General features: G+C 44.0%; 1 protein-coding gene and 1 long non-coding RNA gene across 4 annotated transcripts in view; one reads left to right on the top strand and one right to left on the bottom strand.

Annotated features, from left to right (window-relative positions):
* Positions 1–252: 252 nt before the first annotated feature.
* The window catches only part of LOC130291394 (uncharacterized), a 61,246-nt gene continuing 39,993 nt past the window's right edge, over positions 253–21,505 (bottom strand). For all 3 annotated transcript variants that reach the window (XR_008847919.1, XR_008847920.1, XR_008847921.1), the window contains exons 2-4: positions 1,418–1,545; positions 1,201–1,291; positions 253–481 (exon numbers count right to left, since the gene is read on the bottom strand). This is a non-coding gene — a long non-coding RNA (uncharacterized LOC130291394). The remainder of the gene's footprint in view (positions 482–1,200; positions 1,292–1,417; positions 1,546–21,505) is intronic.
* Positions 973–21,505, top strand: part of AXL (AXL receptor tyrosine kinase) — a 147,094-nt gene continuing 126,561 nt past the window's right edge. The window contains exon 1 of the mRNA XM_056540092.1: positions 973–1,021. Coding sequence (XP_056396067.1) covers positions 988–1,021 — 34 coding nt within the window. The 5' untranslated portion in view covers positions 973–987. The remainder of the gene's footprint in view (positions 1,022–21,505) is intronic.

The following is a 21,505-nucleotide window of genomic DNA, read 5'->3' as shown; positions in this document are numbered from 1 at the left end:
TGGCAAGGGCAATAGGGAGAAGCTGGAAATTATAACAGAGGTACAGGTGTCAAACTGATTACGGGCGCACTGGCCCTTTAAAATTTTAAAGCTCCGGCGCGCATGCGACCTAGGAGGTGGGGGCCTGCGCGCCGGAGCTCAGGAACAGAGACCGGGGACAGAGGTGAGCGACGGGCTGGGACTCGCACGGCGCGTCCTGCGATGCGAATCCCAGCCCCGATGGCGGCAGTCCTGAAGGTGGAGGTGCGCTCACGGCCGGCATGCCTGGCCGGAGCGCAGTGTATAACAATATCTATAGAAGTAATCCAAGGGTCAGTGTCAAATTTCTGCCAAATGTTTAGATATTATCCAAAGTGTAAATATACTGTGACACAATAGCAACATGAAAGCTAAAATAATGACTTATACAGACCTGGTCCAGGTAAAAAGTCACTGAGTCAACCTGGATGTCACTTCTCTGTATCAGTTTGTTCTTCTCCAACTGTAAAGAAAACCTGTTGTCACTAATATTGAAAAGTAAGGAACAAAGTCAAGAGTTCAAATACATTTAATATTTATCTGTTACATGGATTATAGCAATATTTCTGCACTTGTCCTCTTACAGATGCACATGCACAGATTGTAAAAAGACATTTAAAAGTACATATTTTGCTTTTTATTATTGTAGAAAAACTTATTGTTTATTGGATTAAAGTCAGACAAATAGATTTGAACTGCAATACCAAAGACAGACCATAGACAACAGTGAATACGTATCTAGAGAGAAGCAGCAAAATCTGTATCATAGTTCAACACCTACCAGGAGCAATTTATATTATTTGTTTCTTCTTAAAGTTTTTATTCTGCCTGAACGAGGAGTCATTGGGGTGGTCCACGACAGCTTCTCCCCACCCTACCAGCCTTGACTTATTTTTTCTTATGTCCAACAGGGGGAAATTTATCAATCAAGGCCGGTAGGGCAGGGAGAAGACATCACGGACCAGCTGGATGACGCATGAGGCCTTTGGGAACCAAGCAAAGGGTATGACTGCTACTTTTCCATCCCTATAGCTAAATCCTTGGTTGTTGCAGTCTTACTTATTGAATAATCTGCTTTTGTATATTGGTAGTAAAAAAAAAAAAAAAAAAAAAAAACTCATAGAGAGTCCATGTCCACTCAGTACTACAGTGTAACAATTCCCTTTTATCCCCATTACTTACCTTCCTTATTGTGTGCTTCACTGGAATGTAGCCAGATAACATCTTGACTTCAATAACAACCATGTTAGATTTTTCCCTGGCACCAGTATAGCTAGAAAAATAAAAATCCAGACACAACATATATGAATATATTTATTAAAGGTTAATTTCCATTTAATAAGAAATTACTGAGCATGATATAAAAGAGTATAAGATTAAATTAAGAAAAAAAACTCACGCGGCTGTGATAAGAATTTCAAATTTCTTCCCAGAATCCTCCAGACATCCGCTTATTGAAGATGATTTTACACTCAATGTGAAGGTGGCCTCACCTTTTGGAGGAGGGACATTGTATCTCTATACTGCCTGCAAATTAGAAATAAAAAAATCCCATCACAAAGAGAATACTGTAGGTCTAGGCTGCCTGTGGCTGCCACATAATATGTCACATGGTAATATTGTACTTTTAAACAGATGATTTAGTTACATATTTGGAGTAATATTTTATTCTATGCCAGGGGCAGACAAAGACAGCAGAGGGCCCCTGTGTGAAAAATGTGCCTGGACCCCTCTTCCCCCTCATACGTCAATTGTTCAGGAACCACCCCCCCTTCATATGTCACTCAGGTGGACCCCCATATGTCACTTGCTCAGGGGGGGTCCCCACACATATCAGTTGCTCAGGAGGACCCCCCCCCAATATCAGTTGTTAATTATTTATTAAGGTCCCCCATATGCTGCTGCTCATTTAGGCCCCCCACATTAGGTAGCATAGTTTCCCCACATTAGGTAGCATATTTTCCCGACATTAGGTAGCATCATTTCCTCAAATTAGGTAGCATAGTTTCCCCACATTAGGTAACAGTTTCCCCACATTAGGTAGCATATTTTCCCCATATTAGGTAGGCAGCAGTTTCCCCACATTAGCATAGTTTCCCCACATTAGGTAGCATATTCTTCCCACATTAGGCAGCATAGTTTCCCCATATTAGATAGCATAGTTTCATCACATTAGGCAACAGTTTCCCCACATTAGGTAGCATAGATTCCCTAGATTAGGTAGCAGTTTCCCCACATTAAGTTGCAGTATCCCCACATTAGGTAGCATAGATTTCCCACATTAGGTAGCATAATTTCCCCCAAATTAGGTAGCATAGATTCCCAACATTAGGTAGCAGTTTCCCCACATTAGGTAGCATAGCCCCCACCCCCCCAACACACAGACACACACACACACACACACACACTCACACTCACATAGACACACACTCACATAGACACACTTACCTGGCCTGTGCAATGCTTCTCCTCTCTGGGGCGGCCTGACGAGTGACGTCACTAACGTCCTCCTACGTGGGTCTGGGGAGAGACCCGAGTTGGCCCTCTGTGCTACTAGAACAGTGAGCAGCAGCAGCGCAGCGCCGCTGCTCATGTGTGTGTTGTGTGATGGGGCCCTCATGTGCGTGTTGTGTGAGGGCCCCTTTCAAAGGACTGCAGGTCCCCTCACATGCAGGGCCCCTGTGCAGCTGAACCGGCTGCACAGGCGTATGTCTGCCCCTGTTTTATGCTGCGATAAAGAAGATACAGTACACTGCATATAATGCTTGTTTAGAGCTCAGTCAGCAATAAAACCTCATACACCACTGAAGGATTAATTTGCTGACCTATCAGGCCATATTGAACCCATCTTTCCTCTTGATTCATAACTATGAGATGTCTAAAGTGGGTCTCTGCAGGATTGCATCTGTCCACTGAAATATATGGTAATGCAGCTAAAGAAAGTAGAGGTGGAAATTCAAACAGCATGGCCATATAACAGTTTTTTCCTGCAATTTTGTGAACATTACAGAAAAAAAAATGGCATTTATAACTTCCCTATGGGAATACACAATTCAAAATTCTGTCACAGGGTGAGTTCAAAAGCTTTGTATATTGCCTGCCAGGTCTGATGGTGTTTTACCATCTTTCACAGGATTCTCTGAACAGGGATAATTATCTGATTGTGGGGGAAGGTCTGACTTCTGGGGTCCTCCACAATCTTAAGAACGGGGAACCTGTTCCCTTCATTGTCTATGGGAGATACTGTAGATAAACAAGTACAGCATTTGATTCCACATTTACCATAAAGAATAGATGGAGTAGCGGTGAAAATGCATGATGCTCCAATTTAGCAAAAGACTTGGGTCCCCATTCTTGACCTCATGGGGGACTACATCGGTCAGATCCCCTGTAATCAAGGAGTTAACCCCTATGCTGTGGATAGGGATAACCTTGCAAGATGGCAAAATATCTTAAATATCTTCCTTGCCGGATCTTGTAGCCATTGTGCCAGTGAAAGCGTTCCTTGTGTATCCCAAGCCAATGTTCAAGACCTCTTGCCACTGCCCCTGACTACGATCCTTGCTGCCTGCCCTGACCTTCTGCTACGTCCGACCTTGCTCTTGCCTAATCTCTTGTACCGCGCCTATCTCAGTAGTCAGAGAGGTTGAGCCGTTGCCGGTGGATACGACCTGGTTGCTACCGCCGCTGCAAGACCATCCCGCTTTGTGGCGGGCTCTGGTGAATACCAGTAGCAACTTAGAACCGGTCCACCGGCACGGTCCACGCCAATCCCTCTCTGACACAGAGGATCCACCTCCAGCCTGCCGAATCCTGACACCCAGCACATACCTTTTTCATGTTACAACAAGGCAAAGTGTTCTGCACCCCTACTGAGGCTCTCTGTAGGCCAGAAATAGATGTTTTTAATAGAGATTCACCACGAATGAATTAGGACCGAAACTAATTTTTTCAAAAAATTTAGCGAATCGGCGAATCAATCTCCTCAGGAATGGGAAGTGTGACAGAGCAGAGGAGCTGACATGTTCTTTGCTAGGTCAAGGTTCAGACTACCTAATGAGAGAAACAAGATCTACCTCCATTCCCAAGTTAGGGGGTGTAGTTTCGGCAACTCCTACCACTACTGGCTAGGAGTCTTACATGACTAGGTTCTGCACACTGCTGTACAGATTTGCAATGCAAAGTGAGACCAGCTGTGCAAAAATTAACCCTTTCCACAGTGTATGCATGTTATGACTAAATCTAGAAAGCAATGCAATGCAGTAAACAAGTTACTTCTGCCTTCAGCACTTAAAATACACACTTTACTTTCCAGCAAACCTTCTGATACTTCAGCCACCTGACTTATTTCAGCATAGCAGCTGGTACAGTTCCTGCTGGGCCACCACACATGCATGTCAGCGTTTATCATAATTTCTGTACTCAGTGTCCTTTTAGGCTGTCCACGCAGAAGAAAAGAAAACAGATTACTCTAAATACTATGGATAAACTCTCTACAAAAGATATTATGGATGGACATGACAGCTGGCCACAGCTACAACATTAGCCATGGTCACAGTAATGCATGCGTTATGGGAACACTCCATTCTCTGCTATGGAAAAGCCATTGTGGTTTTCCGAATCCTTTTTTTCCATCCTCACCCCCTCCTAACTTGTTTGATTATTTATGTAATGGGGAACTATTTACAAGAACACGCCAAGACTGTGGGAGTCTGCTATGTGGAGATCCAACAGGATCGGAATGACTCACCAGTAGACCATAGAATCCTTGGTTGGGTCTGGGCTCAGACAAGAAAAATGCTCCACCTATAGCAGACAATATGTGGAGGTAATACGCAAACAAGCTATTTATGCATACAACCAATGTGCAGTGATGGAAACAATACAATTAATAGATGGTGTCCACTTGTTGTGTATGGCTAGAGTGTCGGCCAATGGTATAATTCGGAGCTCTTTGGCCACAACACCAAACATGTGAATCCCCATTCTCAACAAATTTTAGGGTCCATCAGATCCAATTGAAGATGCCCATACTCTGTAGTGCGGTACACAAATTATCAACAATAACTTATACCCTTAATATTTTACACTTCAAGGCAAGAGGTGTTGTCTGCTTTAGATAACCCCTTATGGTAAGGTCCCATTTTGCGTATTTTGCAGTGTATTATCTTACCATTGAAGACAATGGGTAGTAAAATCAGCAGCGTATTTTGCTACCCATTGACTTCAATTTGTATAAAAATACGCAGCAGCAAATATACCCTGTGTGACCTTACCCTTAGGCTATGTTGACACGATAGAATTCCCATGCCGAATTTCGCATTGCATTGGTATTCCGCACAGAGATTTAATGTGATATCAATGGGATTCTGCTGCGCTGTTCACATAGCAGAATTTTAAAATCCGGTGTCTGCAAAAAGGATTGGCATGTCTATTCGTTCTGCGGACTCAGCACTGAAATGCATTGTCGTCTATGAGACAACGCATTTCAGAGTGATTCTAGTGCCAGCATATTCTGCCGGCGCTCCACTGTCAGGGCAATAACCTCAGAAATTTTCCATGCGGATATTGCCGTGTGACCCTACCATTAGTGTTAGAATTAAGCACTGCACAGTGCCTATAGAAATTAATTGTCCATATATGCAAAGACCAATCAGGTCTTTCGGAGTCAGAGATGCTCATTGTAAACACTTTTGGCTCTGGCAAATTGATGATGACCCTGAACTAATGGGCGTTTGAAAATAGGTTTCCTAATCCAGACAACGCCTTTGCATTAATTATCATGATAGAAAACTAATTCAGTAATAAATACATTTACAATTCTCTTTTCCAGCATATTATAACAGACTTGCCATCAATATGGATGATTTATCTGTTCTTGGTATAATATTTCTAGTGTGCAGATTCTTAAACCATACTCTTCTGGGAATTGTAGGACGTTATAGGAATTGGGTGTAACTGTTGTTTTACAATCTGCCTGTGGTGACGTTCCTGGTCTGGATTCCTGACCCACCCAAATGACATAAGGGAGACCCTTGCAGTGTTAACTCTGTCCAAGCGTGACCAGAACACTGCTAAAAAAGCCCAGCTGTCGTCACCAAGTGTTGAAATTAGTAGCACCCTGATGATACAATATGTATGGGAGGGGACCCCGTCGCAATGAACACGACTATTGCAAACTTTGTCAATGTATCATCAGCTGTTTAGCTTACATCTCCACCCTGTGGTGTAAATAAGGGTTGAGATTATGTCCCCTTCACCTTTGGCATCTGCAGTTCTGGAAATACAGTGGTCCCTCAACATACGATGGTAATCCGTTCCAAATGGACCATCGTTTGTGGTAAACCATTGTGTGTTGAGGGATCCGTGCAATGTAAAGTATAGGACAGTGGTCTACAACCTGCGGACCTCCAGATGTTGCAAAACTACAACACCCAGCATGCCCGGACAGCCAACAGCGACAAAAAAACATTCTCAGAATCAGAATATTCGGTAAAAGCGTTTTCGCGTTATTAATTCGTAAAGTGACGGTGGTCAGAATTGCGAAAAAGGGCTCAGTCCTTAAGGTGAAAAAGGGCTGCGTCCTTAAGGGGTTAAGAAGAGGGCAACTGAAAATTCAAGGCTCCCTGGTCTAGTATATAGAAGGAGAGCCACAAACAAGACTGCTGTGAGATGCATATATCCTTCCCACAGCCATAGAGAAAAATGCGACTTTTTGCCTTTGTGCACCCCCTGAACTACTTCCTCCAAGTTGGTTGAAGTAGATAAAGAAGCGTGATCTCCCACAGCCAAGCAAATTTATCATAACTTGCATTCGAAATTGTCTTTTTTCCCTATAATACAGTACATTAGCATGCTTGTATAAGTCTCGATATTATTCATGTTATGGTATTTTTTCATAGTATTGAATAGTACTAGAAATGTTGTTCCTACCATTTAAAGGTCTATATATATACATATATATATATATATATTTACATTTTTCTTTTCTATCTATATTCCCTATTAAAGGGGTTCTCTGGTGAAAACCTTTTTTCTTTTAAATCAACTGGTGGCAGAAAGTTAAACATATTTGTAAATTACTTCTATTAAAATATCTTGATCCTTCCAGTACTTATTAGCTGCTGAATGCTACAGAGGAAATTCCTTTCTTTTTGGAACACTGATGACATCACAAGCACAGTGCTCTCTGCTGACATCTCTGTCCATTTTAGCAACCATGCATAGCAGTTGTATGCTAAGGGCCTTGGGGGGGACTTGGGTTCAAATCCCACTAAGGACAACAACAATTATTATTATAATAACGTCAGCAGAGAGAACTGTGCTCGTGATGTCATCAGAGAGCAATCCAAAAAGAAAATAATTTCCTCTGTAGTATTCAGCAGCTAATAAGTACAGGAAGGATTAAGATTTTTTAATAGAAGTCATTTACAAATATATTTAACTTTCTGCCACCAGTTGATTTAAAAGAAAAAAGGTTTTCACCGGAGTACGCTTTAAGTTTAAATCTTACAAGTATGTGAGCAGGAACTTGCCATGTAGTCAGGCCAACATCTGTATGTGGGGGGCATGACTAAGGCCAAGGTCTCCTTTTTAAGTTTGTAGTTTTATATGCACTGTAGCTTATGACTAAGACCTTGTCTGGTTAAAACACGTAAAGCTGCTGTTCACACTTATTTTTCATTGCTGGACAATTTTAAAATGTGGTGTCCCAGCACCAGAGGCTGTCACCATAGGCTGTCCTGTGGCTTCAGACTTCCACGTGTGGCACAGGTTTCGGGCCCACTAGAGGACTGGTTATAATTGTTATTCTGAATATGCACTTTATTGAATAGTTAATATATTTTTCATATACTATGTTATATGTTATTTTTAAAAGTGTTATACCTTTAAGAGTGGAGCAGTGCAAACCAATGTTACCCTGTATGCCTAATGGGAACCCCTAAATTGCTAGCTATATATTGTAGTGGGGGAGGAGTGGCCCCAGTTCAGTGCTAGTCACTGTTGATAGCAGAGCACAAGTCTGGTAAAGGAGTGAGTTTTATGTGGAGAAGCTCTGAGGGAAGGCCCAGAACAAATCTCATTTCAAGTCTAATCCAGTCATTCTGAAAGGATCACCTGCACGGAGGAAATTCAAGCCTTGGCAGAGAAAGCTACAGGACCTTGTCAGAACCTTAGCAACCAAGAACAATCTTCAGTCTTATATCAAGTCAGTATTAATCTATTGGGTTAAAAGCACCATAAGTCCCAGCAAGGCAACTGTGCGCCCAAGGGGTTACACTGCATCCTCTCCACTCTGCACCATACTGTTGGCGTGTAAAAACTGTTACACTCTACGCTCCGGCCTCACACGCTGGCCGTGAGCGCATGGTCCCACATGCGAGCCCCAGTCCGTCACTCTCTGGGTGTTTCTCCTGCCTCTGCCTCCGCCTCTCTGCTACGGCAAGTGTGTCCCCGTCCCTTAGGGCGTGCGCGCACCGAAACTTTAAGATTTAAAGGGACAGTACGCTCATTAGTGTAATCCACCTGTGACTTGTTTATAAATTCCTCCACCCTCCTCAGTTCTCTGCCGGATCTTTGTTGCCTTGTGCCCTAGAGAAAGCGTTCCATTGTATTGCCTTGCCGTGTACCAGATCTCCTGCTTTGTGACTTTGACCTTGCTCCTCTGCTGCCTGCCTACTGAACTCCTGCTACATCCTGACTATGCTACTGTGCCGCCTGCCCTGACCTTCTGCTATCCAGACTACGAGTTGCCTCATCCCTCCTGTGCCTCGCATCTCCTCAGCCGCCTGTGTGGTCGAGCCGTGCCAAGGGTAGCGACCTGAGTGTCGCCTGCAGCAGCGAGCTTTGCGGTGGGCTCTGGTGAAAATCAGCGGCACCTTAGACTCCGTTCCCTGGCACGGTCCGAGTCATCTGCCACACAGGTCCAGCGGATCCACATACACTGGAGTTCCAGCCTTCAGAAAAGTGAGTGTTACAGTAAGATCCGGCCATGGATCCTGCTGAGGTACCCCTACCTGAAGTTACGGATCTTTTCTCCATTGTGATACCTCAGTCGCAGCAGTTGGCCCGACAGGCACAGCAATTTTCTCAACTTTCAGCCATGATGCAACAGCTTTTGGCCTTGCAACAGCAGCAGGTACCACAATCTGGCCCTCTCCCACCTCCAGCTCCTTCAGTGTCTCCTGGCTCCCAGCTGCACCTGCCTTTGCCTTCCAAGTATGATGGGGATTACAAGTCGTGCAGAGGCTTTGTTACACAGTGCTCCATGTCTGAAATGTTTCCGACGGAACGTAGTAAGGTGGCCTTTGCCATTAGTCTACTTTCCGGAAAAGCCCTGGCTTGGGCTACACCCCTTTAGGACCTTGGTGATCCAGTATCCTCCAATTTGTTGGCATTCTTGGCAGAATTTCGCAATGTCTTTGAGGAACCTGCACGCGCCTCTTCAGCTGAACCTCTGTCAAGCGAATTCTACCGTTGGTGACTACGCGGTTCAATTCCGCATTCTAGCCTCTGAACTTGCCTGGAATGAAGAGGCCTTGTGTGCCACATTCAAAAAAGGACTGTCAAGCAGGATTAAAGATGCCCTTGCAGCACGAGATCCTCCATCTTCTTTAACTGAACATATCCACTTGGCCACACGCATTGATGTGCATTTTGCCGAAAGACAGGAGGAATTGTGCTTTGAGAGGGAATCTGCCCGCCTAACACCTGTGTTCCAACGTTCACCTCTTCTGTCTCTTGCGCCTCTTGCCGATGAGGTTATACAAGGAGATCGTTCTCATCTTACGCAACAGAAGAGGTCACGACAGCGTAATGAGAATTTGTGTTTGTACTGTGCACTTTCTCAAGGACTGTACATTTCGCCCGCACCTAGGGTACGTGGGAGAGGCGTCCCTGGGTGTGAATACTATCTCTCCACCCTTAACTATTTCTTTGCAAGTCTTCGCTTCAGCCAAGTCTTCCTTCTGCACTACAGCATTTTTGGACTCCTGATCTGCAGGTGACTTTATTGATGCGGCTTTAGTCCACAAGTATCATCTTCCCCTTACTCGACGTGCCAAGCCTTTGTTCATCTCCTCTGTTAATGGACAAAATCTGGACTGTAAGGTTCACTTTCGTACTGAATCTCTCGTCATGCAAGTGGGAGTATCACATAAAGAAAAGATTGAATTCTATGTTCTGCCACATTGTACTTCTGAGATTCTTCTTGGTCTTCCTTGGCTGCAACGCCATTCCCCACAATTGGATTGGAAAAATAATTAGCTGGGGACAATCCTGTCAAAGTTTTTGCCTCCAACCTGTTCTGCATAAAGTTGTTTCTCGTCTTCCTCCTTTACCTGGCCTGCCGCCACCTTACCAAGATTTCTCGGACGTTTTCTGCAAGAAACAGGCTGAATCTCTGCCTCCACATTGTCCTTACGACTGCCCTATTGATCTTCTGCCTGGTACCACTCCTCCTCGTGGGAGGATATACCCTCTTTCAGTTCCTGAGACCAAAGCCATGGCTGAGTATATCCAGTAGAATCTCCAAAAGGGATTTATCCATATGTCCTCTTCTCCTGCTGGAACAGGTTTCTTCTTTGTAGGGAAGAAGGATGGCTCACTCTGTCCATGTATTAACTACAGGGAACTTAACAAAATCACGATGAAGAACCGTTAACATCTTCCTCTTATGTCAGAACTTTTTGACCGTCTACGTGGTGCCAAGGTCTTCTCCAAGTTGGACTTACGCGGTGCGTACAATTTCATTCGTATCCGCAAGAGAGATGAATGGAAATGGCCTTCAACACCCGTGACGGACATTTTGAGAATCTTGTAATGCCTTTTGGTCTCTGCAATGCTCCAGCCTTTTTCCAGGAGTTCGTCAATGATATCTTCCGTGATCTTCTCTACACCTGTGTTGTCGTATACCTAGATGACATCCTGATCTTCTCTTCCAATCTAGAGGAGCATCATACTCATGTTTGTCTGGTTCTTCAGTAACTTTGGAAGAATCATCTCTACGCCAAACTGGAGAAATGCCTGTTCGAGAAATCTAGTCTTCCGTTTCTTGGCTACATTGTCTCTCATCAGGGCCTGCAGATGGATCCAGATAAGTTGTCTGCAGTATTGGATTGGCCTCGTCCGTCGGGCCTACATGCTATTCAACGCTTTCTGGGATTCTCTAACTATTATCGTCAGTTTATCCCACATTTTTCATCCTTGGTTGCTCCTATTGTGGCTCTCACTAGAAAGGCATCTAATCCTAAATCTTGGCCTCAAGAGGCTGAAGAGGCCTTCTCCCGTTTTAAAGTCTGCATTTGCCTCTGCTCCCGTGCTTACAAGACCTGATCCGGAGAGGCCCTTTGCTTTGGAGGTTGATGCCTCATCTATTGGAGCGGGTGCCGTTCTCACTCAGAAAAACGCCAAGGGCAAGAGTGTAACTTATGGGTTCTTCTCCAAGACTTTCTCTCCTGCTGAAAGGAATTACTCCATTGGAGATTGTGAACTCCTCGCTATCAAGCTAGCTTTGGAGGAATGGCAACATTTATTTAGGTAGATAGTTCTTATCTACTCCGATCATAAGAACCTTCTTTACCTTCAGTCTGCTGTGTTTGAACCCCCGCCAGGCAAGATGGTCACTGTTCTTTCCAGGTTCAACTTCTTCATTCACTTCCGTCCAGCAGACAAGAACATCAGGGCTGATGCACTCTCCAGGTCCTCTGACGTCATTGGTTTGGACTCAATGCCTAGGCATATTATTCCTCCTGACCGTTTGATTCCTGCCGCTCCTGCCGAGATTCAGCAAGTTCCGGGAAAATCCTTTGTGCCTGCCAGATTGAAACGCAAGGTCCTGAAATGGGGTCATTCTTCTTTGACTGCAGGACATCCTGGAATACGCAAGACCCTACTTCTTATTTCCCGGCACTACTTGTAGCCCCATCTTGAACGTGATGTTTCTGATTTTGTTCTATCCTGTGTAACATGTGCCCATGACAAAATTCCTCGACAAAGACCTGCAGGACTCTTACAGCCTTTACCCATTCCAGAGTCTCCCTGGTCCCATATCGCCATGGATTTTATCACCGATTTGCCACTTTCTCTTAATAACACTGTCATCTGGGTCGTGGTAGATCGGTTTTCCAAGATGGCTCATTTCATTCCTCTACCAGGTCTTCCTTCTGCCCCGCAGCTGGCCAAGTACTTCTTGTTGCATGTCTTCCATTTACATGGTCTTCCTCAGCATATCGTTTCGGATCGAGGTGTGCAGTTTGTCTCTAAGTTCTGGCGAGCCCTTTGTAACCGTCTGGACATCAATCTGTACTTCTCCTCAGCCTACCACCCTCAGTCCAACGGTCAGGTGGAGAGGGTTAATCAAATCCTTGAGACTTATCTTCAGCATTTTGTTTCAGGCCTCCAAGATGATTGGGTCGACCTTCTCCCCTGGGCTGAATTCTCATATAATCTTAAGGATTCTGAGTCCACAAGTTCGTCTCCCTTTTTTATTGTCTGAGGACTCCATCTCTGTTCTCCTCTTCCTCTCCCAGTCTCTTCCGGTCTGCCTGCTGTTGATGAGCTAGTCCGTGACTTCTCCACCATCTTGCAACAGACACGACAGTCGTTGTCCCAGGCTTCTTCACGCATGAAGGAGCAAGCGGATAAAAGTAGAAGACCTCCTCCGTCCTTCCCTCCTGATGACATGGTGTGGCTTTCATCCAAGTACATCCACTTCAAGATCCCCTGTTACAAGCTCGGTCCCCGCTACATTGGTCCCTTCCAGATTCTACAAAAGATCAATCCTGTCTCTTACAAACTCTGTCTACCTGCTACGTTACGTATTCCCAATTCCTTCCACGTCTCTCTCCTCAAGTCTCTTGTCGTAAACCGGTTCTCTCAGAAGAATCTTGTCCCAACACCCGTTTCCGGCTCATCTGATGTCTACAAAGCCATACAGATTCTTGCTGCAAAAACTGTGAGAGGTAAACAATTTTTTTGGTTGACTGGTAGGGTTACGGTCCTGAGGAGAGATCTTGGGAAACTGAGGAGACAATCCTGGACCTTGACCTACTCGGGAGTTTTCTCTCTTGTAAAAAGAGGGGGATACCAAGGGGGGGGGGTTACTGTTACGTTATACGCTCCGGCCACACACGCTGGCCGTGAGCGCATGGTCCCCTTACCTTCTGCTGCCGATGGGGCTGGGACTCGCACACCAGAGCTTTAAGATTTAAAGGGCCAGTACGCTCATTAGTGTAATCCACCTGTGGCTTGTTTATAAATTCCTCCACCCTCCTCAGTTCTCTGCCGAATCTTTGTTGCCTTGAGCCCTAGAGAAAGTGTTCCATTGTATTGCCTTGCCGTGTACAAGATCTCCTGCTTTTGTGACTTTGACCTTGCTCCTCTGCCGCCTGCCTACTGAACTCCTGCTACGTCCTGACTATGCTACTGTGCCGCCTGCCCTGACCTTCTGCTATCCAGACTACGAGTTGCCTCATCCCTCCTGTGCCTCGCATCTCCTCAGCCGCCTGTGTGGTCGAGCCATGCCAAGGGTAGCGACCTGAGTGTCGCCTGCAGCAGTAAGCTTTGCGGCGGGCTCTGGTGAAAACCAGCGGCACCTTAAACTCCGTTCCCTGGCACGGTCTGAGTCATCTGCCACACAGGTCCAGCGGATCCACATACACCAGAGTTCCTGCCTTCCGAAAATTGAGTGTTACAGTAAGATCCGGCTACGTCCTGACTATGCTACTGTGCCGCCTGCCCTGACCATCTGCTATCCAGACTATGAGTTGCCTCATCATTCATGCACCTCACATCTCCTCAGCTGCCTGTATGGTCGAGCCGTGCCAGGGGTAGCGACCTGGGTGTCGCCTGCAGCAGCAAGCCCATCCCTCTTTGCGGCAGGCTCTGGTGAAACCCAGCGGCACCTTAGACTCCGCTCTCTGGTAGGGTCTGAGCCATCTGCCACACAGGTCCAGCAGATCCACATACACCAGAGTTCCTGTATTCAGAAACGTGAGTTGACGTGGTTGACTAAGAGCGCTTAAAGCGCTTGAAACTAGTTACTTGTTCCTTCCTTGTCCTATGGATTAAACCCGATTTTACCTGCATTGAGCTGGATCCGATCTCCTTTATTTTTCTGTCATTGGCTGGAGCCGTCCAGCACCTGGATCCGTGCTCTACTGTCTGGGGCGGGGTGAGCTGGTCCTCACCTTGTTTGCCTTCCAGAAACGTGAGTGTTACAAAAACATCTGCACCCTGCTCAGTAAAAGGCAATTATCTGTTAACTGATCTCAGTGTGTTTCTGACAAGCTGTCGCCAACCTCGGACCGTGTATAGGCTTACCGGGCGCTGGCGTCATGAAGTGATAAGGTATTTTCTAGCACCCCCATGGCTACCACAAAAACAAATTAATATAGGAGAAAAGGATTTTTATCTGAAATCCCTTGCTGGACTGCTTTTTACCTTTTCAAGTAATTGTCAAAAGTTATGTCAGAAATCTACTCCAACATAGAGCTTGTGTAGATTTCTAATTTAGGTACACATGTAGTAAACAGGAGGGTAGTGATAAAGGGGTGTTGCAATGATGCTACAGGGTCTGGTGGTATTAACCCTTTGGTTTGTTGTGACGCCAGGGTGAGGTTGTTTTGTATAGAAGGCCCTGCCGACAACCGGTCCACAAACGGCAGGATAATAAACGGAATGTCCACAGCAGATTTTATGAGATAACTGGAACTTTTACTGAACTTCTTATGCCAACAGTCTTTACAATCAGTTTCTCTTGAGGTAACCAGGATGCAGATTCCTCACAGGCTTTGCTGGGACTAATAGTCTTGAGCTTTAAGCAGGCCACTGTGCTACTAATTATTTGTAGGTTGAGCTTTATAACTCACGGTTTTAGTGGCTGCTGGATCTTTAGGCTTTGGCCTAGTTGAGATGAATTGAGATATGATTGTGCTTGCTTGAGTGTCAGGAACAAGAGCAGGAACCAAGAGAGAGAATTTAGTGACTGCAGCCCCTTATATACTAGGGGGCTGGACTAATCCCATTGGTTGCAAAGCCTGTAGGTCCTGAACCCAGAGAACTCTGGGTACATCACATGACATCATCACATGACCTAGGAAGGTCCTAAACATTTGTACAACCATCATAATATATTGCATGACCTAGGAAGGTACTATACATTTGTATTACCTCTATACACATATTGTACAATATACAGGAACACATTTATACGAGGCGAACAAGGGGCAAGCCCTGCAGGAGAGCCCTGTGGAATGGATGTACTCTAACTGTGGGGACTTAAGACAGGGACAGGACAAGGTCCTGTACCGGGACACCATACACTGAATGTGCATTAATGAAATGCGCCAAATTTATTAAGATTGGCACTTGAGATACCTGTCTTAATAAATTCCTCCTTACTGTATGTGTAAACCCAGCCTTATACATTTTTTTCCCTGTAGAATTTTTCATGTTTATTCTGGGGTCATATTGTTTAGGAAACCCAGTGAACTTTCAAATGCCCTTTCATTCAGAACCTTTCTTAGCAAGAGTAGAGAGCAGTTACAAAGAGAGCTTGTTTGAGCTGAACATGCTGATCAAAATTAGGACCAAAATAAGTTCTAAATTCTAAAAACCACTACAAGTGGTCCTAGTCTAAAACTGAAAAAGGAACATTTGTCCATTTAGTGTAATGTCCGTTTGTTTGTCTTTTGGTATTTTCTGTTTTGGGGCCTGTTCAAACATGCAGTTTATGTCTGAACAGTTTTTGTGTTAACTTCTCTCTGGTAATGTGAGAGTTAATGCTCCCAGCCCTTCAGCACTGGGAGGGTATATTAGGCCTCTTCAGTACTGCTCTGGGCTGCTAATTTCCCCTGTTACTATAACCATGTGTCTTCATGCACGTTTCACATGTCCTGAGTTTGACCATGGTTCTCTGCCCTGTCTATGTTATTGATATCTGGATTTTAGCCTGCTTTGTTAATACCTTGTCGGGTTTTAGTATTCTTGTATTGTATATATTGAGTGTTCCTTGTTTAGACCTGTGTTCAGATTGTATTCTGTTTTGCCTGAGTTTTGTGAATCTTAGTCCATGTTTACATTATGTCTTTGTATCAGTCCTGTTTGACCTTGTTGGATCCTTGATCTCCTAGGATAGAATCCTGTTACAAGCTTTGTGCTAATCCGTCTATCTAGGAGTATGTTGGGGTCTGTGTCTGTGTTTCATGTATTTTTGGGGTGTCTTTTTGTCTAGTGTGAATTGTGCTCTTGTTGCCCTGTCCTGTTTCAGTGTGCTATATCCTGCCTTGTATATATCTGTTTGTTGCTTTCTAGTTTTCTTGTTTATGTATTTTGACCTTTAGTCTTGTTAGTTGGTTATTGCGTTAACCTCTTTTGTTCCTGACTTGTTCCCCTGAAATGTACTGTTCCGTTTTTTATGTTCTACTTGACGCCCATGCACTTTAGCGCAGTATAGGGACTATCTTTGTGGTTGTCGATCCATTTTTTAGGGCAGATGGGCAATAGGAAGGGACAGTGGTTTTCGGGAAAGTTAGGGTTCACTGCTCCCTGCCCCCCTTTCATGACATTCAGCCTATTATCCTGTAATGTTCATTCAGAGTAAGGCAAGAAACCCCAAGAGGTAGAAGCTAATTGTCTCATCAAAGGGAAAATATCCTTCCCTAATCCATATCTGACAATCAGAATAAACCCCTGGGTTAATAACTCTTCTCCAGATTCTACTCATTATAACTTGTAATATTTTCATACTCCAAAAAGTCATCCCGATCGCTTTTGACCTCTTTCAGTTATTATTAAATACTGTTAACCCCAAAATGAAAATAAAACAGAAATTATTTTTCACTGCCTCATTTAATTCAGTTGGATCCATGGTGTTTATCCTATAAATCCAGTACATTTCCCTTTTCCGTAAGATCTCACAACAGTTGAGGAGAACATCACTGATGTGTTCTATAGGGGTAACACGGATTTGTGAAATGGCACACCAATGTTTGAGCTTTCCCTGCTTGGAAACACTTTGAAGCTCAAAACCTTTGTTATATTGAACCAGTGCTTGTTAATTCTTGTACATAGACTTAAAGGGGTATTCCAGGCCAAAACTTTTTTTTATATATCAACTGGCTCCGGAAAGTTAAACAGATTTGTAAATTACTTCTATTAAAAAATCTTAATCCTTCCAATAGTTATTAGCTTCTGAAGTTGAGTTGCTGTTTTCTGTCTAACTGCTCTCTGATGAGTCACGTCCCGGGAGCTGTCCAGCTCCTATGGGGATATTCTCCCATCATGCACAGCACCCGGGAGGCAACATCATCATTGAGCAGTTAGATAGAAAACTTCAGAAGCTAATAACTAATGGAAGTATTAAGATTTTTTAATAGAAGTAATTTGCAAATCTGTTTAACTTTCCGGAGCCAATTGATATATAAAAATAAAGTTTTTGCCTGGATAACCCCTTTAATGTGATCTGGACCAGTGTATTGACATCTACAAGAACACTCTATTAGATAGATTACATAACTTTACTGCAGTTTATGAATCTCTTAATGGGGAAAGTTTCCCCTAACACAGTGCTGGCCATCAAAAGAAATCCCTAGATCAATAACCCTTCCCTAGATTCTAGTCACTAAAACTTGCAATATCTTTACACTCCACCAAGGCAACTTCCTCAGGCAGATATTTCCATAGTCTCCTTGCTGTTACAGAAAAGAATCCTCCTATATTAACCAATAAATATATCTATTGGTAAAGATATAGTCTTGGGTATAAATTGATCATGGGAGAGATCTCTATATTGAAGGAGAAATAGGACAGCAAAGAGTTAACATCCCTTGATGAGTCACTTCCACGCAGACTCTGTATATTTTACTGTGCAGCACTGCAAGGGTTAACTTTAACTCTTCAACTTCTTTGCTGGAACATATGGTATACAGTTATGGTCATGAAATACTTCTTAGCTTCAGCTATTCTATCTATAGGATTCATCTAGCTCAACTTGTATATACAGTGTTCCCTCAACATACGATGGTAATCCGTTCCAAATGGACCATCGTTTGTTGAAACCATCGTATGTTGAGGGATCCGTGCAATGTAAAGTATAGGACAGTGGTCTACAACCTGCGGACCTCCAGATGTTGCAAAACTACAACACCCAGCATGCCCGGACAGCCAACGGCTGTCCGGGCATGCTGGGAGTTGTAGTTTTGCAACATCTGGAGGTCCGCAGGTTGAAGACCACTGGTATTGGAGGTTATACTCACGTGTCCCCGCCGCTCCGGACCGTCACCGCTCGTCACTGCTGCCCTGGATGTTGCCGTCCATCGCTGTCGCCGCGTCCCCGGGGTGTCCCTGACGCTCCAGCAAGGCCTCTGCTTCCCCGGCATCCTCGCTCTCCGTCGCCGCCATCACGTCGCTACGCACGCTGCTCCTATTGGATGACGGGACGGTGTGCGCAGCGACGTGATGATGATGATGGAGAGCGCCGACGATGCAGGGGATCCCGAAGAGGACGTGCCGGAGCCCCGAGGACAGGTAAGTGACCGTCAGCGGACCACACGGGGCACCGTAAACGGCTATCCGGTGGCAGCTGAAGCAATCTGTGCTGCAGGATAGCCGTTTATGCGATGACCCCGACATACAAAAGCATCGTATGTTGATGCTGCCTTCAACATGCGATGGCCTCTGAGAGGTGATCATATGCTGAAATGATCGTATGTCGGGGCCATCGTAGGTCGGGGGGGTCACTGTATTCAACTTTTTTCAAAAGGTCAGTTCAGCCATCTTGTATTCAATGCCCTTGCTCGATTACCTTGATCCATAGATTATAATGATATTGTATATTATGGACAATATTTTACAGCCACATCAGCTAAAACAGGTAAGCACACTGCTTGCACAAGAACCTCTACATTATTTTCTATTAATAGCGCTAAGTGAAATAAAGAATAAATACAGAATTATAGTTTAATATAAACGTTCTGTAACGTTTGGACATACTTTAGGCTTCACTTCCCTCCTGTTTGCAATATCTCTGATTGCAGTCTGCCAATGGAATCATTCTTGCGCTTAACATCACTGACTGAAATCCTGTCCTAGTATTATGCCAAATGTGCCACTCCCAATAAAGTGGATGAGGAGCAAGCAAGGTGCACAACCATATTTGTGACTTTGCCCGTGCTATTGAGCTTGGTACACACATAGTAATTAGGTCAGGATTCTGGTCAGTAATGGGTCAGTATTGTGGTCAGCCAGTAGTGGAACTGTGAAAAAACTATAATGAAAAGATTAACACCTTTCTCTATATTTAGAACCCAGTCTTTTGGCTAAAAATACTCACCAAAATTCTACATCCTGAAAGTGAGAAAGGTTTCCTGAGATGCACGGGGTAAAATCCGATGTCACATTTTGGATCAGGCAGTGGATCTGGTCTGTTCCTTGGGTCACATGTCTCCCAATGTTTTAGATGGTCAAAGAGGGGCACTTTGGTTCCTTGTCTGAAAGATCTTTTTTTTAATTTTATTTTTTAAGGGACATCTTTATGCTTGACTAGTGTTACTTTTTAAATGTTACCACAAAAATCACTGAAAAATAGAACTTTTGATAAGCTAAATGAAATAATATAAATATTGATGTCTAATACACAATTAGGAACCATATAGAAAGCTTCTGGAGAAACATAGTAAGTGTATTACTGCACATCTATTTCTCGGGTCTAAAAGTAGGACAATAAAGGAGCAAAGAGGGACAGAGGGTCAAAAATAGGGACTGTCCCCTCAATGTGAACTGATACCAAACGATTTATGAGATGTCTGAAAGAGGGACACCTGGGAGGTATGAAAAGTCCTCATCTGAGCACTGGCTTAATATGTATGATATGTATAAAAATATGTATAAAACACATCCAGATAATAAAACTTTACATAGATATGAGTGTCCAGGTAAGACAACACTACACCCATGTATAATACTACACAGCATCCTCTTCACCAAGTGTTAACCAGACGACCAGGCCTGATATACATGTACAGTGGTCCCTCAAGTTACAATATTAATTGGTTCCAGGACGACCATTGTATGTTGAAACCATTGTATGTTGAGACCATAACGCTATGAAAACTTGGTAATTGGTTCTAAAGGCACCAAAACGTCCTCCAAAAATAGGAAAAAGTGAGGATTAAAGAAAAATAAGTAGATAACTAATATAGATAAAGCCAATCCTAACACATAAAAGTAAAAAAAGATCTGCTGGGAGCTGTAATCGCTGTCTATTTCAGTGTTTCCCAACCAGGGTGCCTCCAGCTGTTGCAAAACTACAACTCCCAGCATGCTGGGAGTTGTAGTTTTGCAACTGCTGGAGGCACCCTCTTTGGGAAACACTGGTCTATGTAGAGGACAGAAGCTTCTTCAGGGTCTTTGACAGAACACGCAATGTCCTAAAAAATAAAAGTAAAATGGAGTCGCCCTCACCTGATGTCCAAAGGAGCAGCTAACCCTGGCACAGGTAAAGAGTACAGAACCTCCCTGTACTGTAGGGGGCGCTACCAGACACCAGTCAGTGCATACACTTCAGTAATACAGGGGTTTTTACCAGTGAAATGTCCATTCTGATTGGTCGGTTCTTCCAGTCATTGACACGTTTCGCATATTCCATAGCATTGTATGTTGAGTCTGGTTTCAAGTTACAATGGTCCAGAAAAGACCTACTGTATGTTGAAACTATTGTAAGTTGAGGGATCACTGTACCTGGTACAAGCTGCAGTTCTGTTGGCCTTCTCAGATACCTTCCCGTATTATGTCATGTATACAGTTCACAGCTCCAGATTCCGACTGTTATATGTCATCCTCTTCCTCCCCTGGAGCTCTGGGAATCAGTAACCAAGGTAAACAGCCAAGTGTTTTGGCGCTTACAAAATCTCTGAAATATCTCATACTCGTCCTCCTAAATATGTCTGTGCAGTAGTGGGGAAAGAAGTACAGGGGTGTAGGATCATGTAGAGTCCTATAATAAGATGGAGGCAACGATCCACTATAACCATTACTTGTCACTGCAACCCTGAGGAAGTCGCCTAGAGTGACGGAACGCGTGAGGACCGAGAGTTTTTTGGGGGGACACCTGTTCTCCTTATGACAGTGTGACGTCTATTCATTTGTTCCTCTGACCGTATGATACTTACCTGACAGACTGACATTGATGTTGTATCTGCTCTGTACTTATTTGGAGTATTCTTTGCACTAGTGTTTATTATGTTTATAGTTTCTTAATTATTTTTTACTTTCACTTGACATTTACTTGGACTTGTACAGTAGCAGCTATTTGTATTTCTTGTATCCTTATATTGTGGGGCCATCGGTCAATAGAGAGGATATTGTTTACATTTATTGATTAGAATTTAGACGGGTGTCCTTGCTTTTTGAGGGTGAATCGCCAGATCAGTTCTGGGGTCCCTCGCTGTGGCTAGAGGTGGTCTAGTGTGGTTTATGGGCCTCCTTT

This window comes from Hyla sarda, chromosome 9, assembly GCF_029499605.1.
Source record: "Hyla sarda isolate aHylSar1 chromosome 9, aHylSar1.hap1, whole genome shotgun sequence".
Lineage (NCBI taxonomy): Eukaryota > Metazoa > Chordata > Amphibia > Anura > Hylidae > Hyla > Hyla sarda.
Note: the sequence above shows the minus strand (reverse complement) of the source record. Positions and strands in the feature narration are given on the sequence as shown.